General features: G+C 39.9%; 2 protein-coding genes across 4 annotated transcripts; one reads left to right on the top strand and one right to left on the bottom strand.

Moving 5' to 3' along the window:
• The first annotated feature begins 4,157 nt into the window (after positions 1–4,157).
• LOC131892324 (hornerin-like) lies at positions 4,158–26,215 on the top strand. Of its 3 annotated transcripts, none has more exons than XM_059242132.1 (6): positions 4,158–4,373; positions 23,864–23,961; positions 24,030–24,183; positions 24,266–24,402; positions 24,477–24,553; positions 24,610–26,215. In XM_059242132.1, exons 2-6 carry the CDS (start codon positions 23,947–23,949, stop codon positions 25,784–25,786), a joined length of 1,560 nt encoding a protein of 519 aa, XP_059098115.1. In that variant the 5' UTR covers positions 4,158–4,373; positions 23,864–23,946; the 3' UTR covers positions 25,787–26,215. The 3 variants fall into 3 exon arrangements, with proteins under 3 accessions (XP_059098115.1, XP_059098116.1, XP_059098114.1); XM_059242133.1 differs by lacking the exon at positions 4,158–4,373 and adding an exon at positions 23,362–23,778; XM_059242131.1 differs by lacking the exon at positions 4,158–4,373 and having other exon boundaries at positions 23,362–23,961.
• LOC131892325 (serpin B6-like) lies at positions 5,066–6,631 on the bottom strand. The gene has a single exon (XM_059242134.1). The coding sequence runs from the start codon at positions 6,530–6,532 to the stop codon at positions 5,228–5,230; it is 1,305 nt and encodes a 434-aa protein (XP_059098117.1). The 5' UTR covers positions 6,533–6,631; the 3' UTR covers positions 5,066–5,227.
• Positions 26,216–26,905: the final 690 nt, after the last annotated feature.

The raw sequence follows: 26,905 nt of genomic DNA, 5'->3' as shown, positions 1-26,905 counted from the left end.
TATCATTTTCGTAACCATAGATGGTATGTGCTTAAAACCAGGCATTCAGAAAAACTTAAAATGACTTTAAACATGTCTTAAAGTACAACAACTGAAAAGTGCTAATTAGGTTTTTCTTGATAAAACAAGAATTTGCTCAAAACACAATCAATAAATTATCTTTTGTAAAAAAAATATTATCTGTAGAAAATTCTTTCAGACACATCTTGACCAAATTTCAAGTAATTTGACGCATTTGTTATGAAACTATGGTTCTCACTCTAGGAATGGCCCTCAATCCAAAAGTAGACAGACTGTAGCTCTGAGCTACGTATTGTTCTTTAAACTCATTTGGATGCTTTATAATCATAAAATAATAATTTTAAGAGATATGGCACCTGTTTTATTTGACTATTTTGGTATTTAGGATGCTTTTGCAAGAAAAACAGTTTATTGGAGTCCAAAGTGCAAATTGAAATCTAGTGTATAGTACTTTGGTATTACTCTGTGCCCCTTAAATAATGCCTGCCTTTTATGCAAACTTCCTGATAAGTAAAAAATTAAACTCTGCTCATCAATTTTTCACCAATGCCTGATAGTTTTTGGTCAAATGTGTGGACTAAGACAAGATTAGTAATTGCCCATCTTAGATTTTCTAATGTTATTATTTATGTACATGTACTTTTCTGCCTATTTCACACATTTCTTTTATATTTTGTCAGTGTAAGTTCCTCATCAATTGATAAAATGATTCTTGTTGATTTTCTATCTATAAGTGTTTTCGCCAGTTTTGTGCAATATTTCACTGATTTAAAAGACAATTTGATTGCTTTTGATTAATTTGATGTTCATGGGTGTGTCATTTTTTTCTTCTGACTTTCAAAATTGATTCAGAAATATTTAGTATATGGACGGAGTAGTATATCAAAGAGATCGTTATTTAATTAAAAACACTTAAATGTACTAAGTAGTACGGATGATCTCGTTTTATTGATATTAGAGTTACTGTCTTGATTCAACGCAATGGCGCAACTTGGCGGTCAGGGGAAAGCCGAGTCGTTTCCTCTTTTTAGAGTCCCTGATTAATGGCACGCTCAGCATAGCACAGCTCTACATGTGCTAGTATTTCTTGAGATCGATAAATTGAAGCTATTTCATTACAACAGGGCCTCAGTGTTCACCTCGGAAGATCGCCTACTTCTACCACACTTCGAGAATCGACATGTTTGCATCCAAACCCAAAGTATTTTTTTAAACGGACGTTGGGGCGTGCGTGAAATTCTCAAAACTCATTCTAATAGACCATCCAAGCCCCCTCATCTCTAGCCTAACTGCAGTTAACTTATAACCGCTATTTTCAAACGACTTTTCGGTTAGGTTAAGTTAGGGATGGACATTAAGTAGTAGGAATTATTTAATATATCATCATTTCCCCCATTCATTTGAGGTTTAGTGCAATCAGAGTATAGTGTCGCTTAAACCTTTTAAAGGGCTGCAAGCGGGAAACTTTTCCGCCTCTTTGTCTTACAAGTACAAGTACAGTACAAGTACCTTAAAGTGCTCACACAATTCCTATTTGTCAAAGTATAGTCAAATAGTCCATTAGTCAAATTATAATCGCCTTCAACAATACAACCCCAGTGTACGTTCACGACCCAACCCTTATGCACTTTTTTCCTTTAAAACCGTGGTTTGATTCTCTTCCACAAGTTTTGTCCTGGACGTCACTTTCTTTAACATTATCACTCATTGTTTGCCTTTTCTATAAATATCGTCAAACAACCTAGTCTGATTTACTGCAGTGAAATTATCTTTATACCCAATTTCTCTCTTCCGCCCACTTCACACATTCATGCATTCGTGGACCTATTTATCTCCGTATGGGAGGGATGTTGTGAAATTGAGGTCGCGAGGGCCTGTTCCCCGTCTAATTCATTCATACCCGCACGCCTTATGTGAAGCTTGCGCTCTTTGCACATTTTGAAGGCATGTGTTCACGCCCAATAAAGCCTAAAATCTTTTGGCAGTCATAAAAGCACCGTCTCCTAGTTTACTTATTAATCATACAACTACATACACACGACAATCAATCTGGGAATGGTCCCCAACTCAAAAGTAGGTATTTTTTTGGCTCTGAGCTACATATTGATGTGATTCGTGTGAATTGGATCATGGAACGATGCATCTTAACAAATATGACACCTTTTTGTAATTGACTATTATGGATGATCTAGTGGATTGGACTTTTGTATTAATCTGTGCTCCTTAGATAATACCTGCCTTTCACATATACTTCCTAATAAGTAAAAATTTAAACTCTACTCAAAGACAACTCATCAATTTTTCACCAATGCCTGATAGTTTTTGGTCAAATGTGTGGACTAAAACAAGATTATCAATTGTCCATCTTAGACATTCTTACATGTTGTTGTTTATGTAAATATACCTTTATAGCCTATTTCATACATTTCTTTTGCTATTTGTCAGTGTAAGTTCCTCATCAATATAACATAAAATGATTCGTGTTGATTTTCTTTCTATGTGTATTACTAAGCAAGATTTGCTCAATTTTTCACTGATGTCAAAGACAATTTGATCTCAGTTAATTAATTTAATGTTCATATTTTCTTTCGAATTTTAAAACTAATCCAGACATATTTGGTATATGAACAGAGTACCATACCAGAGATCACTATTAACTAAAATCTGTTTGATGTAGTATGTAGCATGGGCAATCTTGTTTTTATTGATACTACAGTTACTGTCTTAATGCAACGCTATGCCCCAACTTAGAGGGCAAAGAAAAGCCGTGTCATTTTCTCTCTTAAGACTATTAGTATACTTCTAGCTCGTTTCCCCTATGCCCTTAAAGCATATCTGCCCCAAATAAAAAAAAATTCAATTTCATTTACATGCATTCCTTATTTCCTCGTAGGATTTAATGACGCGTTAGTAGGATTAGGCTCTTGGAGCAGGAAATTGCATAAAAATAAACTCATGGCCCATGCTATTATTTAAAAATGGCTATTTTAGAAATGTCGTTTCTCTAGGTTTGAGTTTGGGCCACTAATTGAAATTTTTCAAAATAATTGACAAACACTTTATGAATTCTCACCCAAGTGACAGGTTTTCATCCACAGACTTTTGGATCATTTTAAGACACACATCGTTGTTGAGCACGCAAAGCCTTTTGTTTCCTCCGTTTTCTACGCAGGCTTTTGATACGCTTTAGACAAATCTATCTCATCAAATTCCAGCGTTTTTGTTGCCCCCTGATGCTAAAATGTCAAGAGGTCATGAAAAGGCTTTTTTTTCAAAACAATTCTTAAGAAACGACATTATACGATGGCGGTTGTAATTTGTCTCCAGTGTACAATTGGAGTTTCAATCAAAAGTAGCAAGCAAAATCTTAATAAAGGTCATCAAAACATTTGCACATAACTTCTTAGAGATGTTTGTACAATAAGAAAAGAACATTTAATTGAAAGTACATGAATTACAACTAAAAGGTAATCTTAATTGAAATTAAACAAGTTTGAAAATGAAGCAATTGTCCTCAAATATATTTTAAAGCCATTTATCTGTTATTGAAATTGAATGCATTTCAAAAGTAATTGACACAAGTCTGAGAGTTGCAATGATAACGAGTGAAGATTCAGTCGTGAGGTTGAATGCTTTGACTCGCTGGGTACAGGAGGTTATGAACCAATTGTGGCGCAGCCATTTTTACCTTTGCTCGTGCAACTCACCTGGTTCTACATCCTCTTGAAATATTTTCTTCCAATCTTGACCGCAATGTCTTGCATTAAATTTGACTTTTTTTGAACAATCTGAACCTCACAAAGCATCGTTTCCCCTCCTTAGGTAGGTTAGTCTATTTGCCCAAGAAGAAGGAAGTCAATTCATTTCCCCAAGAGATACACAATGCCTTGCTGGCACACCAAGCCCCCAACCCTGTTGTAGATCCTTGCTTTGAACCCCCCTACACGTTGCTTTTGGAAGATGCATGTGCAAGAATGTCGTTGTGCGTACTTGCGTACACACCTGGCGTACCCGTACGCCAAAGACGCACCCTTGTTTGCGAGTAGATCATGGTAGTCGATGATCAGAGGGCGAAACCCTGCGCAATTGCCCAGTCCTTTCGATCTCAGCTTGATCCGAGGACGGGCCCTCCAAGGAGTTATCCACCAAATCCTTCACCAAATCCTCTACCTTTGGAGGTATATCCAAGGAACTCTCGATGAAGATTATGATCAGTCTGGGAGTTGAACCACGTTGAATTGGTCATTGGTGTCAATTCCACGCAAGCAGTGTTGGTTGGCTCTTGATTTATTCATTCGTCAGTAGTGTATGTACTCCTAATTCTGGAAGAGCTCCGAGCCGTGGTAATCCAGGTAAGACATTGCTCAAGAGATGTATCTATCGTTAGAACCATCTGACTTTTAAGAGTCCCTTTCGGTCATTGCGTTGGTTGATTTGACTGGCCTAGTTACGAAATGGAGACCAATGTCATCATGGAGTGACGAATATTCAGCGATCTTGCCAGTCATGAGGATTACTCAGCTTCCATGGGTTACACTTGGTCAATTTGCTGTTAGAAATCGATCGTAACGGCAATTAGCCATGGGAAGTGATGAAAATTCCAGGAAAAGCTGGATAATGAATCCTTTGGTTTAGGGACAATTTAGACAAATATAGACGTCCAATTGAGCTGTCAATTAAGTTGTGCTACAAAAATAAAAAATAAAAAACCCTGAATTTTCGTCACGGTACTAATACCTTGACTCAATCAAAATCAACATGTTTCTTTCAATTTCTTTTACTTCAGTGGGCTAAGAACAGGGACTCCTCAATGGAACTACCTTTTACATCTATCGTGCTCCCAAGTCCAATAATACTGGCAAAAACACATGGTCCAGCAAATTCTGACGCGACACATCATCTGCCGTACACGACCTCAGGAAATATTGATAGACAACAAAAAACAAAGCGTTTTCTCAGCTAAATTATCACTTTCAGTCCCTTTTTCTTGACCAAGATCCAGAGATCAACGCAATGTTGAAACAAATGGAGAAAAAGTGCTGTGAAAGGTTGGACTTATTGTTGATTGATTAAATCACTAAGACATCACATTGATGATAACAGAGAATTGGTTGGTAGAGGGTAATGGGAGATAGAATAGAAGATGGGACCCAAAAGGGTGCTAAGAATTGGTGTTGGTTCCGATTACGTATTTCTTGTCATTAAGCTATTTGAAATCCGATTGAGGATTACAGATCCGTCCCATGAAGTACGGCAAGCAATTAACGGAATCGTACACCATGAACATGAACGGATGGTCGCAAACCAACTCAGGGGTGGACTGTCCGATGCCATCGACGTAAGTGAAGGAGGTCACAGCGGCTGCAGTGGCGCCGTCCTCGTCGACTTCCATAGCTGCCCGTTGTGAGACTTGGCTGACATGTAACGGGCTGGAACGGCTAGCGTGAATGGCCGATAGGTCCACAGAAGAGTTATCGAATAACGATTGGATGCCCATGCTCTTGAGGATGGGCACCAGATTCCAATCGGACTCGATCTTGAATTTGGGCAGGAAAAAGTCCAGTTGCTCCTTTTCGAAGGTGAGCTCCTCCATGTTCAAATGGATGAGCTGCTCTTCGACTTTGGCCAGTCCGTCCATCTCGTCTGGAACAAAGATGTACAGGCCCACCGATCGGCCTTTGTAGGGCAATTGGACGATGGCGCAGCTCAGTTCTGCGGGTCTGGCCACCATAAAGAAGGTGTCCTTGTTCATCATTAGTACTTTTTGGTAGCCTTGGGAGCCCGGGATATGGAAGGGACGGTCCTGGGTTAGATCCTTGTCGAAGGGGCTATGCCATGCTGCCTTAAAATATATGGCATTCACTAAAAGCATCCGCGTGTGCTCAACTTCAAAATCGGGCGGCAAAACAGCGCCAATCTTGCCCTCGGTCTTCTCTTTAACCCATGTGTTTACATGATGAACCAGCTTCTGGGCCTCGTTTGGATCAAAAGTGTCGACACCACTACCAAAGCATTTGGCGGCATTATCTCGGAATCCTTCTTCTATTTCGTAACCCTCTTGGATCAAGACTTTGGTGGCGATTTGGATCAAGGACTGACCCGGTGGGTTGAGCCGTTCCAGTAGACGTTGCACGTTTTCGGCGTTGTCGTTGTTGATGAAGAGTGCGTCTTGAAGCTCGGCAAGAGTAGTTCCACAAGCCCCGGACGCTGTTAGACTCAGCAAGAGCCAAGTTCCTAAACCGCTGATGAGCGTATTACCTTCGACAAGTGGGAGCTCTTTGATGGATTTAGTGTACAAAATGATGGCAAATCTAAAATTGGCTTTCACATTGTGTTGTAATTTTCGTTCCTTCTTTTCTACGTCGCTTGGGATTGGATTAGTCTTTGGATTGCTTTCCACCACGGGACGTTCTGCTTTTGCCACAATTCTGTTCTCACGCTTTGAAACAGGGCTTTGATGTCGGGCGGTCTTTGTTCTTAATGCACTGAAAAACTTTGCTTGTAACGACATAGCACGAGTTGTTGGTTCTCAAGCGTAAGCCAAACTGATAACAATCCAAAGGACATGGAAAGCAATCTCTCAGATAAGCAATCATATAATGAGATACTAGACGTTTTGCCAGGAGAGCCTTGCACCAGAGCACCTACTGCATCCTGATTCAACGATAATATTTTTCATCAATTGGCCATGTTACACAGGAGTTAGGACAATAGGGCTTTTCTGTACAGTCCCTCTCCTTCAAAGAGTTCACGGACATTGATTGAATCTAGCAAATCTGGCGACATGAGCACTCACTCCATTTGTCGACACACCAGACTTTCTATTAGTAGGTGCCCATTTTGTGAACAGCATGCCAAAATTGCGTCACTGAGAGTCAAAGCGGCGCGTTTTTTTCTTCCTCTTCTTTCTCTTCCTCCTGCTCCCGCTCCTGCTCCTCCTGCTCCTCCTCTTGCTCCTCTTCCTCTTCGTCTTCATCATCCCCATGAACAGTTTCAAACCATTCGGAATTTTCCACGCGGCATAACAACCAAAGCCTCCAAAGACCTTGACATCTTTGCCTGGTTGAGTGTTGATGTAGAAGTTTTGGCTCGTTCTAGGCAGTGCATTATTTGGTGTCTTATGCGACAACTGAGAATAGAACGGGGGCTCCTCAAGGTTGCAAGCTCCCACCTCTCGATCATGTGAAATTTGAAAACCGCAATACAAACGATCTCGGGCTTCCCACAATCGACCATGTTTTTGTTCACGGGTTCATTTGCCATCAACAGTAGTACAATAGAATAATTAAAAATCCTTAGAATTAAATCCCGTGGTGTAACGTTCTGATCAGCCTTCATCCTTCTGGTTCTTTTAGGGGAAAAACATCTGATTGATCATGACTGTTTTGAAATCGATTTCGTCATCCGCAAAGGAGAAATTGGTTTTTGGTTCTATCAAGGGCTGGCCCTCACTTTTGAGCCTACAAAGAAACCACGGGTTAGTTTTTCGAACTTAATAAAAAAGAGCCAGATCAAAATTGAGAGGAAATGACGTTTTATTATTGGCCTGGACAAGATCACAATGTTAACGCGTGCAGACCTGGCACCTGAATTGTCAGGAAAAGAAAATAATGAGGCCCTTCATTCAAACAGATGATGAGTGGTGACCTTAACATTCTCCCTGTCGTGGAGGTTCTGTTGTGTGAAAAAAGAACGTGGGCAACAGATTGTATTTTAAACTCCAGGTGGGGTCTGCTTTTAGTCGGAAATCGAATTGTCGTTTGTGCCCTCATCAACGTCATTAACATAGATCGTTGTCCAATACTGTAGATCCTTGTTATGAGACACATACTTTAGTTGGTGTTCTACTGAACATGCATTCATGCAAACGACAAGGGCCTAAATCGTAGTGAATGAAAAAAACAAGATGATAGCGCTCAACGTTCTGAGAAGTCTCATCCCAATAACGTTTCCGTGGAGATCTCATTGACTCAACAACGCATTCCATGTTAGAGAGTTACAGATAAGCCAATGAATTGAATATCTTACTTCTGATTGATAAAAGGTATTGTTTGTTTTACCGATCCAGTTCCGACATTAAGAATTGATTACAGCCATTTTAACCCTGTGGTTTGAAAAGAGGGATCATTTGATTTCAACGGGAAGAACAATATTGCGATTGACCATCGAATGCTCTTTGAACAAGTCTGTGAAGGGCACTGATGGAAGCAAACAAATTTTGATGTTTGAATGTACTTATATTTGTTAAGTAGAGCGCACTTTAAATTGCAAAAATTGTCGTCAGAATTAGTTTGGTGCATTCTCTAATATAAATTTCATTTCTTTCTTGAACATGATTGTCTCTGGTTCTCTCCTAGTTTCTTTTCACATAGAGTTCCAAATTAGAATTGCTTTTGATTCCCGATTTGATTAAATTTGCGAGAAGGGTTACTATATGCATGTTCAATGGTACAAAACACCAATAGTGGTATTTGGAAAAGCCGTTAGCTGGGCCCAAAATATAACCCTGATTTGTCTGTTCCTAACAACTTTGAGTTCGAAAATTTATTTGATCTCATCACTGATGACCTCCCTCCTCCAGAATGTGGAATAACACGGTTGGTTGGCAACACTCTGGACAATAATATTGCCAAGTCAAATTAGGTCTAGTCGTTGGACATACGGGGATTCATGCAGATCTACAAGGTCAACAAAGTGTTTCGGCTTATACACTCCTAGTCCATTCGAATAATCATGACGGGTGTCCATATATGTATAGGGTTGCTTTTAGTATGACGAAGGTATGCAGACGTCCAACGTTGGCAAATGAAGAGGAGGAAAAAACGTTCAGGGCATGATTTCTTCTCTGACGCCTGTAGGGTCTATGCTCAAGTAAAGCGTCATGTTTTCGATCCGAATCGAGCGAATACTTGGAAATCCGAGTGAAAGTTTAATTGCCTAAAAGGCAATCTTTAAACCAACCATGAATGGGTTTCTTTGGGCGTGTGGGCGAGCAAGAAAAGCAAAGTTGGAAGAACAGTTATTTTTTGATGGATTTGAACCTCTCTGGGTGAACGCGCGCCATTGCAATAATCATTTACATATTGAGAGAATGCAAATCATCATTTTCTCACCATTATTCGAACTCAAAGAAAATTGTGAACACTGCGTGACAGTGTCGCAATGACGTTTTCCCGCCCTCATACATAGTCCTTTCTGGGGCCTCTGATTGGCCAGTGCCGACTAGGCAGCTGTTGTTATCCGGTCTTGTTTGTTGTGATGCCAGTTAGTAAGAGAAAATGTACCGAGTATAAAGTACCCTCTGATTTTGATCCAAGGTTTGTTCTAAACTGGTGACCCCCACGTTATCTATTCACATTCACATTTACCAGCCAGCTCATGCTTACTCACCCCATGGGAGATGCAAATTGAACGAAGAGTCCCATGAATTATTGGCTTATGTGGGTTGTGCATTACAATATACCCCTCATGGATGTAAAAACACCCCTTTAAAGCTTTGAAGGAAATAACCGAAAACAATTTGGCGTTTATTTGTCTCAGAAAGTCATTAAAACAACTTTGGTTTGACTGCTTTATGGTATTCTAGCCCACGTTAAAAACTTGCATTGATAAAAACGTTTGAAAACTCAAGCTTTCAGAAACCTGTTCAATGAAAATTAGGAGCACAATTTCTTAGATATAATCTATTGAATTGCTACTTAGTAAAATGTGATTAAATAGTCCGATTTTGATTGATTTTTTGGGGCCAAAATGCCACGGTTGTCTGTTGAGTCAATTTCCCAAGAAATTGATATCAATTTACAATATCAAAACATTTAAGACTATTTTTCTTTTTCTTGGGTAATCTCTAACAAGCTCAAAACTGCCATATAATGTCACTTAAAACACGTTAAAATTGTAATCTTTGAAAACATGATCTACAATCATCATGAATAAACTTTGGTACGCATTCACCTCAATTTGGAAGACAAAGCATACAACAAGTTATCTTTCAGATTTGGGCTTTTATTGAAGACTTTGATGAAACTGATTTAAAACTGTACCCTTGAGGCCTCATTGATTTTCGTGAAATTTGCAGTGTTTGCTAAGGTAAGTTTCTTATCAATAGTTCTAAAATGAATTTTCAAAACCTTGCTTTCTGGAGAGATTCAGATAATGTTTTACAATTTTTTGAGCTATTTCGAGATTTTGCAGAAGTTGAAAAATGGTTTTTTTTTCCTTTAGTGACACTGAAAATCGATTCTAATTGTTTGAGAAGTTGAATTGAGATATAACCGGGGTACTTTTGGCTTTGAATGATGCAAACTGGACCTTTAGATTGAAAGTAACTGAGTAATGGTTCAAAAGATGTTGCCATAATTCAAAATTGTGCGCTAACTCAATGTGGTCCCAATTCTTATTTAGTTGAATAGGTTTTGATAAATTTTAGCTTTTAGTGTTTTTAGTCAAGTAAATTACAATTTGGGCTAGAATACCATAAAGCAATGAAATCAAAGTTGTCCGTTACGATTTTTTGAGTTAGAAAAATGCCCAGATGTCTTTGCGAATGTCTTTGGAAACTTGATATCGCTTTTTGATCACCGTGACCTGTTATTTTTGCGTAAACTCTGTATACTGAGAGACATTAAATGGCTGAATTATCATTCGTGTACGTAAAGTGAAGTTTTGTACACCAAGAAAGCAATTGTCGATTTTCAGTTAAATCGAAGGTTTTTGTAAAAAGTGAAGATTCAACTTCAACGAATGGCTTAGTTCTCAGTCCAAAAGAGCCAAACTCAACCCAATGAGACATTTTTTAATAAATGCAAAGTTTTGTGATAGCGCTGTCCTTGCTTAAGCCTCACAAAACGCGATGAATCGGGGCTAGTTTCATGATGACGTAAGACATTCCGGAATCCTGCAAGGAAAGGAATAAATCTTTTAAGAGAACTGAGCTTTTCGTTCTGTTTCTGCAATGTTTATTGGGCCATTGAAGTATCATAATACGATACGGAGGGCAAGTCTAGCTCGCACATGTCTCACATACGAACTAACCTTGTAGTTTTATCGATAATATCATCATAAGCCACCGCTATAAATTCTTTCTTATCAAGAGCTTCAAGCATTGCAGGTTTGTTTTGATTTTCTAGTCAACTTTCCAACCAACTTCGGACTTATTCCTACCATGAGATTGTCTTGACGTCTGTTGCCGAATCATAATCATGATTGTTTATTATCTATTGTTGTCAACACTCCGACGCACCCTTTGGTGTATTGGTAGTTTTAAAGAGACAGAAAATGAATAAACAAAATATATCGGTTGATAGGAAGGGTCCAAGCCATGTTTCTGCTCAAGTTCTCGTACCCAATAAGCTTGAGATGACGAACCAGTGTAATACGGTGACTTTTAGGAAATCAATTCTGTCCAGATTCCATGAAAAGCCCACCCAAAGTCCCCTGTTACAACTAGTACACATGCTTAGGAACTAATCGTGCCTACCTCTCATTTATCATTTAATTAACATTCCAGTCGGCGACAGGCTTATTGCAAAAGTTATGTACATAGAGTACGTCTGCTTTGTAATATCGGCCTATCAGACTAGTCGCTATCCTCTAGAAATATGGACTAGGAAGGGACCTTCAACTTTCAAGAAAAAGAGAGAGAAAATATCCATTACATCGACACTTCTTTACGTTGGATTTGATGGTCCAATCTTCGTTGTTTTATCACCAAAATGCCTCGGTTTCATGTAAATTGTGCAAAAAGCAGGTTTTTGTGATTTTTTTGGGATCATCGAAAGGACACTTAAATTAGTAATCGGTTAAAATTTCACGCGAATCAATAAAGCCTCAAAGAAGCCATTTTCAATGAGTTGCAAGAAAAATTGCTCCTTGTATGTTTTATCTTCAGAACTCAAGTGAATGCATAACTAACTGCACTTATGCTCATTGCAAAACATTTTTACACATTCAAGACTTTCAGCTGTGATAGGTGATGTGGTGGGACACAGATATGAGATTTAGAGAAAAACAGTATGGAAAGTAAACAGATAGTTATGTACTAGTCCTTCAATCCAGCAAATGCTCCTTCGTGATTGAGACACTGCAATTCCATCGTAAATAAATCATCAATTCGGCTGAAAGAGGGAAGATGAACATCATGATAATGTCTTGCCAACCTTGAGGCGAACTGACTTCCTTAAAACGAGATTGTGTGAGAATCAGAACATCCTGTTCTGTCAATCGGACGAAGATGTTCACACTCGTTTCCAGACAAACGTCCGTGTCATATTTGAATTGGAAGGGGAAAACACGGCGTGAAATTTATGCGGCTCCACGTGTTTGGATCCGAAAACCGTCTTCTAACGAGACATTCGTTTGCTCAAAATCCACCTAACCTAACCTAAATCACTCACGTTTGATTCTCAATACCATTTCTAGCTCATTAAAGTGAAGTTCAAAGCTTTTGTAAAGGCATAAAAAATGTGCAGCATCAACGGTGATGATTGCAAAATTCCTTGGAGAGTGTTAACTAGACCACTGGAAAGCAGGTGATTTGACACAAAATGAACGCATTTCATGCTTGTTTTTTTATTTCGAATTGATATAAAGGCAGTTCAGCAGATTGGCCAGATCTAACAAGTTGTGCTTGTTTGGCTTGAACTTCTTGCCATGAACACGTTCATTTACCCTGACAAAAAATACCATTTTCATGGCAAATTTAGAAATATTTTCAAAACCAACCCCGCTTGGCAACAAATAATGATTTTTGATTAAGAAAAAGAAGTCTCATTTTTTTACTGAGATGATTGTAACATGCCCTGCATAACAAATGGGCGTCATGATAAGTAGCTACCCTATAGTGCGAGATATGTTGTCCTTGAACATTTCTTCGCATCCAAACTGTGCTTTAATGCTTTTGTAAATGTGCTTTAAGAGCATTGCTTAGAAAGTCCTATGAAAAAAAATCAAGTAATCCTAGAACTGTGTCCTGAGATAGGAAAGCATGGGTATGTACTAGGTAGATTATTGACGTACGTAACATTATGTCGTTGCCGAGGTCAAACAAGACACAAAGTTTAACAATAAATTGTGATGAAACCCCTCCTAAAAGATTGGAGTTACTAATTGCAATTCATGGCATTGATTTCGTTTGAAAATATAAAGAAGGAAGCCATTCACCTGAGATATCTACAATTAGGTCTGTAACAAGATCAAGAGACGCAACAAGCTACAATATATTTCGGTCCCATGTCAGTAATTTTTTCAAAAGTACGTATATTTCAGCTCTTTACCATCGAACGACCATTTGTACCTATTCAGTTTTTGTTGTCAATGACAGTTAACGGCGAGATTGACAACAAAAGTAGCATCTCGAATAATCATAGTCAAAACGATAATTAGAAGCGTGTTTTTCGGTGTGTCGGTCGAATTTTCTTGTGACTACATAGTTCAACCAACATGATTGATCAGACATCTTGCCTAGAAAAGACCCCTCAGCGAATGAAAACTCGTTGATGCCAACAGACTTCTCTCAACACGATCAGAAGATTAAGTATATAAATATGACAATTGTACAACGTTCAAGTTCCTCTCTTGGCTTCTTCGCTAATCTTGGCCATTTTTACGCACCCTTATACCCCCTTCTTTCCTTCCTTCCACACCTTTCCTTGGTTTCGGACTCCGATCATCTTAGGTTTGGAGTTCAATCAGCCATCCTGACACTTCCGAGACTTCTTACAACTCTATTTTGGACAACTATACATGATCGATTCTAGCTGGATAATAAAGGCCTGCGATTTGGATTTCAATGGACAACAACTCCATAGTCAAACTAAAGGCTTCTCAAGAATCTCGTCTAGAACCAACCGGGTCAAATTCATACGTCCAACGTAGACCTAGTCCAATGGTTTTAATTTATGATTCTTTTGATTCTTATATATTTTTTTCCTTTTTTTCCCTTTCTTTGTTTTTTTTTTCATGTTGCCCCCAATTTATTATTAGAATGATTATTTCCAGTTTGTTTAGTTCTATGGTTTAACTTGCATGATCAGATAAAGAACCGAGTTCAATTCACGGGTCCGGAGTAGACCTGTTTTTAAGGACTACTTAGAGCATCCAAAACTGGCATCAATCTCGCTTGGTGGCATTTCATCTCTGGCTGGAATTTCATTTCAAATTCCTCTATACCAGTCAAGCATGTTTGCAGATCACTCTTACTACACGGTGCGTAACAAGTTCTACCATCCAACGTTTAGTACAAGTAGTAACTCAAATTCATTTTTTGAATTTGAATTTTCATTCAATTTACGATCTCACAGTCACTCCAAAGACCTCTCAATCAGCGTGGCAAACTCGTGTACTTGTCAGAAAAGCTTATCAGTGGATATCATAAACAATCAAACTGACCGATTTGCAATCTTTGTTTCGGAGCAATTCAATATGAATGTAAAAGGTCCTTGGAAATCCCAAATGAGCTATAACTGTCTAAGAATAAAACGCACTTTTGATTATATCAAGAAAGCCCTCGAGACAATAAAGGCAATTCCCATCCATGATTTTGTTTGCCATAGTAAAAAAATCATCCCTTGGCATTTCAAAGTTGTCACCAAAAATAGAAGGATCCGAATTTATGACACAGTTTTGTATCTTGTTTAATTGTTCTTGAACCAAAATTTTTCATCACATAAGCAATTGCGTAATTGGGACATTGAAACAAGAAAGGAAGATTACCTCACCCGCACCATAAAATTTTAAAAGGCCGCTCCTTTTGAGGCTTCATATTTCTTTGTTTAGAGATTAAATTAGACTTTCAGTTATTTTTTCCCCTGAAAGGAATGGTTGATGAAGCATTGCATATTAATTGTCAGTTTTACACACGAACATGCCTAACAAATATTTTTCAGCCGAAATAAGCTATTCCTCGACTTACTTTCTCTACTTTAGAGTTTCCATCTTTACAATGAATTTTTGAAACCTTGGAATAGCTTTGTGTCTAATATTGTGAATTGTATTTTGATCAATATTAACTCTTTTGTATTGAAAAGAAACCCAATGACCTCCCAAAATGTGTACTGCAATGTCCTAATATCTTCCCAGCCCTAGCTGTTCAATACTTTTTGGGTAGCAGATCTTATTACGCACCCTGTAGTTGCCAAGTAACGATTTCATTCCCAAATTCCGGAAACGGTTTGAAGAAAACAGTCCAAGATACGAGATGTCCCGGACCCCCAGGGTTGATCAACAAAGAGGAGGAGTAACAACAGATGGATTTCATTTTCCTCATTCCGCTCAAATGTGATGGAGCCCATATATCCAAACATACTTTGAGCGCCTGGCTCGACCTTCAAAAGCACGATTAAATGATCTTGACGTGAACGAAATCATTCCGAGACAATGGGTTTAAAAAACATCAGCATGAACTTGAGGAGAAGTCTCAACCAGTGCGATCAATTGAAATGTTCGTTAATATACTGAAAGTGTTCAGAGGAGATTCCAATGAGATGTGGCATACTATGTAGAGTCAACAAATTTAAAAAACGTAATAATGAGGCGCTTTTTGATCATTCAAAATTAGGCTTATCTTAGGACACTTTTGGGGCAATTAATCGACCTCTCTGCTTTTGTGAAGAGTAAGCAATGTGATAGATATACTGCATTTCTCATGTGTATTGCAAAAATTGTCGTTGTTAGCAATCCCCAATCCCCGAAAGGCTCTTCTTTACATTTAGCCTGTCAGAATATTCATGACGGAGTCACATGGTTTCTTGTGTACCTTGAAACGTGGCTCAGCCATTGTGGTTTAGGGCTCCTTCGGCCGTGTCGTCCATCTTCATTCAAGCGTACAACGTACATTTCCTGATTCCACATCTACCATAGCAGCACAGCCTCTTGCAAAATGTGGCAATATTGTGTAGATGATTCTACTCACTTGACCACGTTGAAACGGCGTTTTTGGGAGGAGAGCAAATTTGTGCTCAGGAAGTGGTACTACATGCCTTCTGACAATGAGTGAGATCCAAAAACCGGATTAAGCAAGACAAGGGGAGAATGCGCGTTTGACTAGACGTACGTACGTACGTACCTTTGCGAGTGGTGTGTTGATTAGTACGTTATTGGGTTGGTTGTATGTTGATATTTTTTCAAGACCAATGAGCGAGTGGCCACAATTTTAACATGCTTGTTTGTACTAGAACCGGTCTCTGCTCTAGTTAGGAGTACAAAACTTTGCCACTTTTGTGTTTTACATAACGGCCTATAGATGACTCAATGCTATAAAAGGTCGAGAAGCCATGGACACCGGAAGCTAGTGTCAATGGCTGATATGCTTTAAGGAAAGCGAGCTAGAGGCATACTAGTAGCAGCCAGATGTGATGCCCTGTAATGGAAAGAGTGTCGTCATAAGAAGCACCATTCTAGAAAAATATCTCACATTTTTAAGAGATAAGTTCAGGCTAATGCATTTTCATTAAACTTTATGATACCTAGACTGAAAGATTAATTTTGACTCAAAGTTGAAGCCAGTGTTTCCATGTGCTTAGTGGGTGTTAACGTTGTTTGAAGCCAGTATCCTGGGTGAGAATACTGCAACTAGCAGGCTCAGGCTAAGAAGGAGTAGCTTCCATATCACAGTGTTCAGTAGATCTTTGTTGTTTGTAAAAGTCTAGCTGACTTAATTTCTAATCGTATCTAAGAGAAAACCTCTATTAAAGTGTCGCAAAAGCACACGAGATTATTGAAGTTCTTCTGATTGCAATGCATTAGAAGTGCGACTTATTCCAGAAGAACGAAACCGTTTTAATGTAACCTTTTACTTCGCCCAGTTTGGCTAAATGCTTTGACCCCCCAGCAAAACTGATGAGGTAGAGATCTAGAGGGAGAAATGCCGTTTTCTCAGAACCATAGGGATTTTGTTTTGACCACATCTCAGAACTGTGTTGTGAATTACCCAATTTCAACCAAACGAGAAAAATAGGTTTCTTAATAACCCTCTGAAACCTAGATGATGAAGTTGGACACAAATATAGAAAAAAGTTGGGACCAAAAGATCAATAAATCATTTCTGGATTCGCGTTGTGCCTATCAATGCAGCAATATAACTCATTTGCTTTAACTATAAATGCATATCTATTTACCATGCTTAACCTACTCTTCATTTTACTTGGCATAGCAATAGGATGAACCATATCAAAAATTTGAGATCTTCAAGGGAGCACAATGATTTTCCCTTTTACAGCAATCTATATACGTAAAGAATGTCCAAATCATTTTCTTCAATTCTCACACATAAACTGCATATTCTCAGAGTCTTTCCTTACTTACATGCCTTTGTTTTTTTTTTTTTTTGTTACAAAGTCAGATGGCAGCTCTCTTGCTCGGCCTGCTATCTGAATGATGGGTGTCCCAATTGAGGGATATTCCCGATTCATTATCACAGCCAAAATTAATTATTACCTCACCCTCGGGAATGACCGTAGGTTCGCTCATTTAAGTTGTTAAAGCAGCAACTTATGCTGTAATTGAATACCGCAAAGAAGCTTGAACTCGGCTTCCCTGGGATTGAACCAGGATTCACAAATTGGAAAGTGGTTACTCTACCAATACGGTACCCCAGCAAGCCTTTACTTACATCCATGTTTCATACACTTTCATCTAATAGATTTTCAGCTTTATTACCAGGCTCATAAATCACCTCAAAACACAAAAAATAGTCTTACTTTCAAAATGCAGCCTTACCTGACACAAAAATTTGCTGTTTTCTGAGGAATGACACCAAAAAGTTACTAGAAATCCTGGGGAAGTAACAACTGAAACAATCTTGAGGTGTCATTCTTCCCTCTAGACCTCTACTAAGTGCTATCACTCGCCTAACGTTGCCCAGCATTCAAACAGACAGAAAGAAGGAAGTCAGTCTTGTTAGTCTCAAGGTGCCATATCTGGCACCCAATCTCGCGTTTTTTACCTTCAGCTCCTCAAAAAATCAGTTTAGCATATTAAGCGTGACTTGGAGAGTGCTGTAATATGATAAGCGAGCCAGAAAAGTGATTGTTTGCTAGTCAAATTCGAGGGAGCAAAACCGATCTTGCTAAAGATTTGGACTTGCTTAAGTATTAAAGGAGTGTTTACATCAGTAAGTCCACCCAAATTTTCGCACCAAAAGCATTATGGTGAATGGAACACTTTGCCTCAAAACAAGTACAATGTACCATAATTTTGAACACAGCTCAAAACTCAAGTATTCTGCATGTACACAAAAATTCAAGAAATTTTGTTGAAGTTTGAAGACATAAAAATATTGCTAACCTTCTCATTGATGAAAATGTATTACAACTAAAGGCACAATATGTTGTCCAAAATTCAGATCTGATTTTGGAGATCTATAAAACTATTTAGCTTGCCCTATGTTCGTTCATCTAGAAAGGCCACAATATTCGTCACGAACCCGGTTTTTTGTGCGACGAAACTCTAGTGCTCATAGTGCATTGAATGCTACGCGTATACTCCTAGTAGTATCCTAACCCTACGCATGGAGTACGTCAGTAGTGGAGTGGAAAGCTCGGTCGAAGATCGAACGTCTTTTAGCGAGGTTAAGTAGAGCTTTGCGTTACCTCCTGATCCCAGGCATTCCCGCTGAGGGAGTCCTCAATGAATTCCATCTTCATGTTCAATCACTCGCTTAGGAGGTAACGCAATACTGGAACGTCCTCTAGAGAAGTTTCAGAGAGCTTTCCAGCTTTCCAGCTTTCCACTCCACTACTGCCGTACTCCATGCCCTACGTTATCAAGGCGTATCAGCCAATTTCAGTCTTGACCTTTCATGGTATTGTGCCATCTATGAGCCAGTATGAGAAACAGAAACGTGTCCGTTTTTAGAACTAGATTACTTGCCCTATTGATCATCAAAGTCTGGAAACTAAGTGCACAATATGTACGTGAGTGACTCCGGATATGGAGGCTAAAATCTCCTGTGGACATTTCCCCTCGTCATTCTTGGTTAGAGACTGAAACAACAGCAATTGTGTTTTTTGACCGCCAAATCAGGATTGGAATTGATCCCCGCGGTTGGACCTGAATTCCGCCGAGTCATGTTCAACAAAAGAATTGACTCATTGGCGGACTGCATCCATTACCTTGATAAAGAGGGCATATAATTGGTATTACAATTGTCTTGATCGCCTTGATCTTGAAGAATGGAGAGGAAGAAAGCGACAATGGTGGGTTGATCTGTGAGTTTCTTGGCCTTGATATGTGAAAATGACTGCCCTTGGCAGATGGCTCCTTTTGATTGGCATCTGATTGATCGTTATGGCAAAAAGATAATAATGATAGACCTCTTTGACGGCCAATCAGTTAGAACATTAGTAGTCCCCGAAAAGGTGGTAGACTCCAATTGAGGCCTTTTGTATGTATCGCCAAGCAACCAACTCCCTGATTGTCCACCTCAGCAATTCACCATCAATCTCAGGGAAGGAAGACCTTATCCAAAAATCCTGATTTCGTGGACCTGTACCAAAATCTCAAAATCGGGTCTGAATATGCCCTACAGGTATTCAATTCACAGACGCCTCATTGTGGCGGAACGGACCGAACCTTTGACTTTGACACAAAATCCCATGTTGTCTTGAATTGTTCCATGGGCTTCTTCTTCTTCTTCTTTTTCTTCTTCTTCTTTTTCTTCCTCTTCCTCTTAATCCGCCCTTGGCAAACAGTTCGACGCATGAAACCGGTTTCGAAAGAGATCTGCCTCACCACTCAAAAATCCGAGCTTTTCCAGGTCAATGTGCGGAACCCTTGTGTCCTTGGAGGACATATCCTGAAGGCAAATTTGTTGTTGGCTCAGAGATTAGTGTACTTCAAACCAGTTATATCGACATTGTAAGGGAACTCCTCAAGGAGATTGACCCGGGTAAAACAAGTTAAGGAAGAGCATGCATGACCAATGCCTTTTCTTGCTCCTGACCAAACGTCTCGATAATGAAGCATTTTGCCTCTGAAAAGGTGTCTTTATTGGCTTGAAATTCTGATTGGTAAAGGCACATGCCCATCCAAATCCTATCAAGATTTCAGTCAACTGATTACGAATACTCCATTCAAACCACAAACCAAAGAAAATCCAAGATAGCTTGGGTTTAAACTCAATATTTGTTAGTGTGATATTTCTGTGTAAAGCAAACCTCTTCATTGTTCTGTACATGGCTTGTTTTTAATGAATCAAGGTTGGCAAAAACGTCAGCTTTTGACCGAGAATCAGGCCGAATACTTAAAATATGAACCTCAAGAGCTACCTCTCTTAATAAATTATTTGATCACATCAACAGTTTTAAATGAGGTGGCAGGGATTCTGGCCAATTTGTTAATTGGGAAGGATGAACTCAAACATAGAACATGCCAATTCTTTTTGAACTGGAGTTTCGAAAAACCGTCGCGAAAGGCCACGAATTCCGCTAAAGATGCGATTCAAATAAAATGCATTCATGCCCATCTTGTGTGTGTAAATTACTCTCAACTAAAAATCCAATGAATGCGTTTTTGGCAGCATTCACCACTGATCTCGTGTTGGGCGAGCCAGACTTAGTGGGTATGGGATAAGGGTGTGCTTTTTGTTGCTGACGTGACCTTGTACTTTGACGGATGGACCTGAATGATTAACCGTTTGCTTCAAAGTGCCCTGAAGGTTCTTTTCTTATCGACTGGGCCTCCTCAGGTCAAGAATGTCCAAGTCATTTCCTCATAGGTCAAATGAGTCTTTCTGCTGTTGTTGTTGATGTTGTTGTATCGATAGTTCGTTGACGTGGATGGTGGCAAGGATCAAGATCAACAGATGAGCCTCAATTGTTCTTTGCGGTCCTGAGATTGGCTTTTGTTTTCTAAAAAGGCGAAACTGAAAAGACGAAGTGAAAAGGAGCCTTTTTCCGAATTTTTGCAAAACGCCCAAAAATTGGATCCTAAGAGTAGGTAAAGGGAATATTTTCTGAATTCTTTCTGAACTTAGACACCAGTGAAATAACCTTTCAGGGAACATACATTGCTATCGAAAGAGGAAACATTGATTGATGTCAGATTCAATAGGGCAATTGTAAAATCACTTTATATGTGGCTTAGCTTGGATTGAAGTCTATGTTTTTATTTATTCTGAATACTTCTCAAATCAGCAATCAAAACCGAGAGTCAATTCAAGATGCACAACATTTCGATTTATTAGGCGTTGTGAGATTTTCGCTGATTTTCAAATATTTTTTTTTTTGATTTTGCGAAACAGAAGTCTCCCTAAGAGTACCCAGGTGAACAAAATGGAAAACGAATCTCCAACAGGCAACAGTGCATGCGGCCCTTGAGAATCCAAGCTGAATAACTGATGCTGCAAAATCTGCGCTTGTTTATCGGATACCGAAAAATCTCACTACATTGGGGCCTGCCTACGACCAAAGTCCCGGAGCGCCTCTATTTTATGACATGAGGCACAGAGAATAAAACAGGGACTGCAATGCATAGTACAACCAATCCTGGACCCTGAAGACGCATAAAGTACGTTCAAGCCACTCGTGGCCTCTACCTTTGAATCATTGTGGGAAGGAAGTTGGACAACCGTCACCATGCTGAGTTGTGATTCCTTGGCAAGTTCAAGGAACCAAAAACCACTACCAGGAGCCAAGCGCGTTCAAAATTCATTGACCTATATATCCTACGTTGGTACGAACGTACACACTTCTGCTTGCTTGCTTGCTTGCTTGCTTGTCAATATGGTTGGTTGTGACGTCTAAAGCGGTGGATCGCATCCGTTAGCATGATTGCTTCTGGAATCTAAATTGGTTATTATGCAAGAATATAGATTGAGGCTTGCTTGGTGGGTGCGGACACACGCAAGGGATATCAACAAACGGTATGCTTTGCATAACGTTGATGTGCATATAAATATATTCACTGTATTTGGATGGAATAAGAGAGTAAACGTTCAAAATGGACCGGAACGGTGCATGATCATTGATTAATATTTTGTCCGAGTAATCATTCCAAGTCGATCATATACGTATAATACAAAAACATCGGTCGCACGTTTGAAATAAGGAATGCGAAAAACTCTTTATGCAAGATGGCATGATTTGTTGGCAAATTGAGTAACCATCAAGAGGCAAATTACTACGAAATGAAAAAAGTAGATTGATCAATGAAAATGTACACGAATGGGTCGATTATTTAGTTCTCCGAAAGCAGATCACTTTGAGTCGATGACTGGATTTTATACGTTTTATACAATGAAGTCGTTATTCCGTGGGTTCGACTTACCGGAAAACATTTAGTCACAAACCTAACTTCCTCTCATTATGCGGATCCTACGCAGAATGTGTTCATTTACTCAACCATCACAATAATCCCATCAGTCAGTACCGGAATTTGGCAAACTGTTGACAATATATAAGTGACTAGTAATCACACCATGATTCTATCTCCGATTTCTTGATATTGCAAGTGTGTCAACATTGTGCGTCAACATTCTGTAGTATGAATCTTCATGGCGAGCAGGGTCTTAAGCAATATCGTATCTACGTATCGTATGAAGCAGTCATATTTTTGCTTCGAGACGAAAAGCCAATTTGCTGACCAAGAAGCATCCAGGAAGCGTCGATCATCTCTGGACATCCTGGGTCGCTTGGCCGTCGGGTTGAGACGGGGTGGACGTACATGCAGTAGAAGGGACATTAACCTTTCGATCGTTTAAAATCAACGACCACGGGAAGACTTACAACAGACAATCCAATGTGATCTTACCGAATAACTGACCACATTCCATCTGATACAGAGATGTACAGCGTTTGTTTCTTTGTGTGTGTGTGTTCGAACACACCCCAAGTGGCCGAAGTCGTAGGATAGTAATTGTTGTTATTACTACTTTGATTGTTACAACTACTTTGATTGGTAACGGATCCGATCTCTACTATGTCTCACGAACTTGCCCGAAGGTCCCCTTCGGGTGTGGTCGGTTAATATCAATGATGACAACAGTTGTTTGAACTCCCTGGATGGCAACGCCACAATCTACATGGGTAGTACAAAATTCGTTTTTAAAATTCAAAAATTCAAAATATCTCTGCATGAAGTGATTATAGAAGAAATATTTTCCTTTAAGAAGTATGGCAACTAACAAAGAGCAGACAACTTACATGTCTCCATGGAAATGTCCTCCCACACTGAGTTTACAACATGCGTGCGTTTTGAATAGCTGTATATGCTTTATAACATTTGTATTAACCCTGTATTGACAAATGGCCTCCCTTACCAGCCAGGCACCAAAGGAACCTTTAATTCCTTGAAATGGAACCAAAGCGCCAAATTGAAATCGTCGAGGACTATTTTGCAGAAGTCGAACATTTATGGGCAATGGGTAATGTCGACGAGTTGTCAGTCCATACGAAGCGTATTTAGAGCGCTTTGTACCTAGTACGACGATATGTGTGCCGTGAACAGTTTTATCAAAGGAAATATTAGGACTAAAAAGCTGTTCTTCATACATCAGAGCTTGCAGGGTTCGCAGAGTACGCCAATCTATCATGTTTACATTTGGGCTCATTTTAAGATGTTCTAGTTTCATGGTAATTGGATAGCTTTAGGATGAATCGAAGTCAAAAAAAATCCTTTTAGGCTGAGTCATTTCACGAGCTCGGACAAAAGAGAAGTGGCCTCCTAATAAGTCTATTTGACTTTTGTTCCTCTCGCACATCCGTGAAAAGGGAAATATGTCATGGCGAAATCTTATCTTCGAACCACTAAAGCTCGGAAAAAGTAGTAACGGCGCTGACAAAAGTCGCCAACTATGACTAAATCGAAACTGCATCTAGATTTGACAAGACTTTACTTACCTTTTCAGATATGAATTACAAGTGAGCAATAACGATCAAGATCCGCAGACTCTTTTTATCTCCAAAAAAGAACAAAGACACCTTGAAAAAGATGAAGTACTTAAAGGTAAAGAAACATTTGCCTCATCCATAACCTTTGACCAGCAATACAAAACCGCTTTATTCGTGTTCCAGTATCTATTTGTAACCTTGATTTACCTGACCGTGGTTTTGATCCAACCCGTACCGGCTCCAGTCCCCAGATGCTCGCCCTTGATCATCATCAACAAGTTGGCCGAATCATCCAATGTGTTGTCGGATTCCAATCCCTACTTCCCAGTTCCACCTTGTAAGACAACAATCCTTCAAATAAATGAGCCCATTTGGAATGAAACCACAACAACATTATTCATTATTCTTTGTCTCCATAGGTGAATATGGTGGTTGGGTGGAGGCCCTTCAAGAAGGAGACCTCCAATCTGTGCTCGTCCTCGCTGAGCCTCAAAAGATTCCGTTGCACAACTTTTACGAGTTCATCTGGTTACTGAAGACGGGAGGGCCTAGGATGGTAACAAGAGTGGACGGGATCGGGTTTTGAATATACCTCATACTAATTTCTTTGTCTATTCATTTTGATTCAAGCTGCGGATGTTAACCGGCCAAGAAAAGTACATCTTCGACCGGGATATTCTCCGCGAGGGATACCACCACCACACTCCGTGAGTCTTCATAATTATTTAAGATCAATCACTCTTGCTCATGAACAAGTTTCCAGATATGTGCGGACCAAGCAATTGGGACAATACACCCACAGGAACCCCATTATCATTGATGATAAGAACACCTACAAGACTATCGTTGGTGGTAAAATCAAGAGCCTCTTCACAGAGGGTAAGGACAAAGAAATCAACAAACATTACACATATCAAGGTGGAAGGATCGGCGGTGGCAAGGGAAAGGGCAAAGGAAAAGGCCACGGACATAGTGGACATGGACACGGCCACGGTGGACATGGACATGGGCACGGACACTCATCAGGGCATGGCTCTCAGCAGCACAGTTCTGGTTATGGAGCCCCGCAATCTACTTCTGGGTATGGAGCCCCACAATCTACTTCTGGGTATGGAGCCCCGCAATCTAGTTCTGGATATGGTGCCCCAGCCACTGGCTCAGGATATGGTACCCCATCCACCGGATCAGGATATGGTACCCCATCCACCGGATCAGGATATGGTGCCCCATCCACCGGATCAGGATATGGTGCCCCATCCACCGGATCAGGATACGGTGCCCCATCCACTGGATCTGGATATGGTGCTCCATCCACTGGATCTGGGTATGGTGCCCCACAAACCAATAATGGGTACAACGCACCGGCAATCTCCACTGGCTACTCCGCAAGTTCCTCTAGTCATCACGGCTCAAACCTTAAGCGGAAAGTAAGCAGCCAAGAAGCTGCAGCCTCGTCCGTGATCATCACTGCCAACAATGGTCAAACTGCATCCACTTATGACGCCGTTCCAGTACCAGCTCCAGAGAACAACCCCTTCCTTCGGAAGAAGAAGCACATCAAAGCTTCTGACTATGACATTGCGCCGGAAACAAGATCCATCCTCTCCCTTGTCGAGGATCACAGCTTTGTTCCTTCCTCCTGGCCCCTTGGTGAGTCTCAGCGACAATCGGCCTCCAAACATGGGCTCACCACGTATTTCAACTCCATCGTTGATTCCCGGAGTGACCAAAAGTCCCATGAACCACACCATAATCAGATCCAAGGCTCTCGCAATCTCGCAACTAAGGCAAAAAACATCGATCAAAAGCCGACCCTTATCTCGGGACGCGCCCGCGGTCCTTATTTCTTGGCTCAACGGTCGGGTCAAGTCGATTTGAAAGACCAACGACTCAAGGAATCGAAAAACCTGTTCCAAAGAATCAGCGACTTTTTGGGATAATCGACGGTGAAGTTAAGAGGATATGAGAAACGTCGTCTTAAACTGGAACCCCCCTATTCCGAAATGAAAAATCAAATCCATCCAAGCTGTCGCACTGTAAGACTTGGATCTCGCAACCTCTTAAACTAAAATAGCTCAATATTGCCTGCCACGCAACCTAACCATGTAGTACCGAAGTCGCTGCTTCCATTTACTTAGGCCGTTCAACACCGTTCACGATTAGTTATAGGTATTTATGTATTTATGAGATGTAAACATTTGAGAATGCCTGTTATATTTTTGCCGAGTGTCTGTTCATTCTATTGATACAACATCTACGTTTGAGTTTGGAATGTGCATCCGTGCCATAGATTCATGTGAGCATTACAGACTAATAAAAGGGCTCTTCAGTGCTTGACATGGCCTGTTCAAGTTGAAGAGCAAACAGTTCCCAGATTGCCTTCTTTTGTAGCTTGGGACGACATCCTAACACTTGCGAGTATTGACAGATCTCACCCAGAGGGATCAAGGACCTATCTGCTTTAAATGAATAGGAGTAATATTCTCCCAAGGCCAACAACAACGCTCACTCATGGCAATGTGGAAAATTATGACCTGTCTTGGGAGCTGGCAACCAGGACCGTCGAGGACTCATGCTTGGGCTTCCATGTCTGTAATGTTGGCAAGCAAAATGGAGCAAGTCTGTGTATCATGTGTGTTCATCAGAAGTAGGAAAGCTTAAAGAGCTAATAACATTTTTCAAGCAATCCGTTTTTAACGGCATTAATCTCTTTAGATAGCCAAACATTGAACAAAACAGCAAATGGAAGGAACTACAGAATAAACAACTGATGTTCATGTACCTGCAAATGATTGCTTTTTGAACTCATTGTTGTCAAATCGTCAAACCCAAACTCAAAGATTAAATGCTTGACTATGTACAAATAAATTATCAAACTTCTCAAACGCAGGGCTTTCTGTTCATTACTTAATGTGGGTCGCAACCAATCTGGTAGAAACCTTGGGCTCAACCAGTTCGAAAAAAAATCTTTCTACAAGATAACGCAATCAGTCACCCAATTCTGGAACCAAAAATTACAAAACACACTAAAAGAAACGACAGCATTTTGAGTGCTTGAG

Source organism: Tigriopus californicus, chromosome 12 (genome assembly GCF_007210705.1).
Source record: "Tigriopus californicus strain San Diego chromosome 12, Tcal_SD_v2.1, whole genome shotgun sequence".
Classification (NCBI taxonomy): Eukaryota; Metazoa; Arthropoda; class Copepoda; order Harpacticoida; family Harpacticidae; genus Tigriopus; species Tigriopus californicus.
Note: the sequence above shows the minus strand (reverse complement) of the source record. Positions and strands in the feature narration are given on the sequence as shown.

What these genes read in the sequence shown, in the direction of transcription:
- LOC131892324 (XM_059242132.1), top strand. An exon ending in CTACTTCCCAGTTCCACCTT is followed by an intron (nt 24,184 to 24,265) that starts GTAAGACAACAA and finishes TTGTCTCCATAG; the next exon opens with GTGAATATGGTGGTTGGGTG. An exon ending in GGATACCACCACCACACTCC is followed by an intron (nt 24,554 to 24,609) that starts GTGAGTCTTCAT and finishes ACAAGTTTCCAG; the next exon opens with ATATGTGCGGACCAAGCAAT.
- LOC131892325 (XM_059242134.1), bottom strand. Translation starts at nt 6,532, where the DNA reads ATGTCGTTACAAGCAAAGTTTTTCAGTGCATTAAGAACAAAGACCGCC.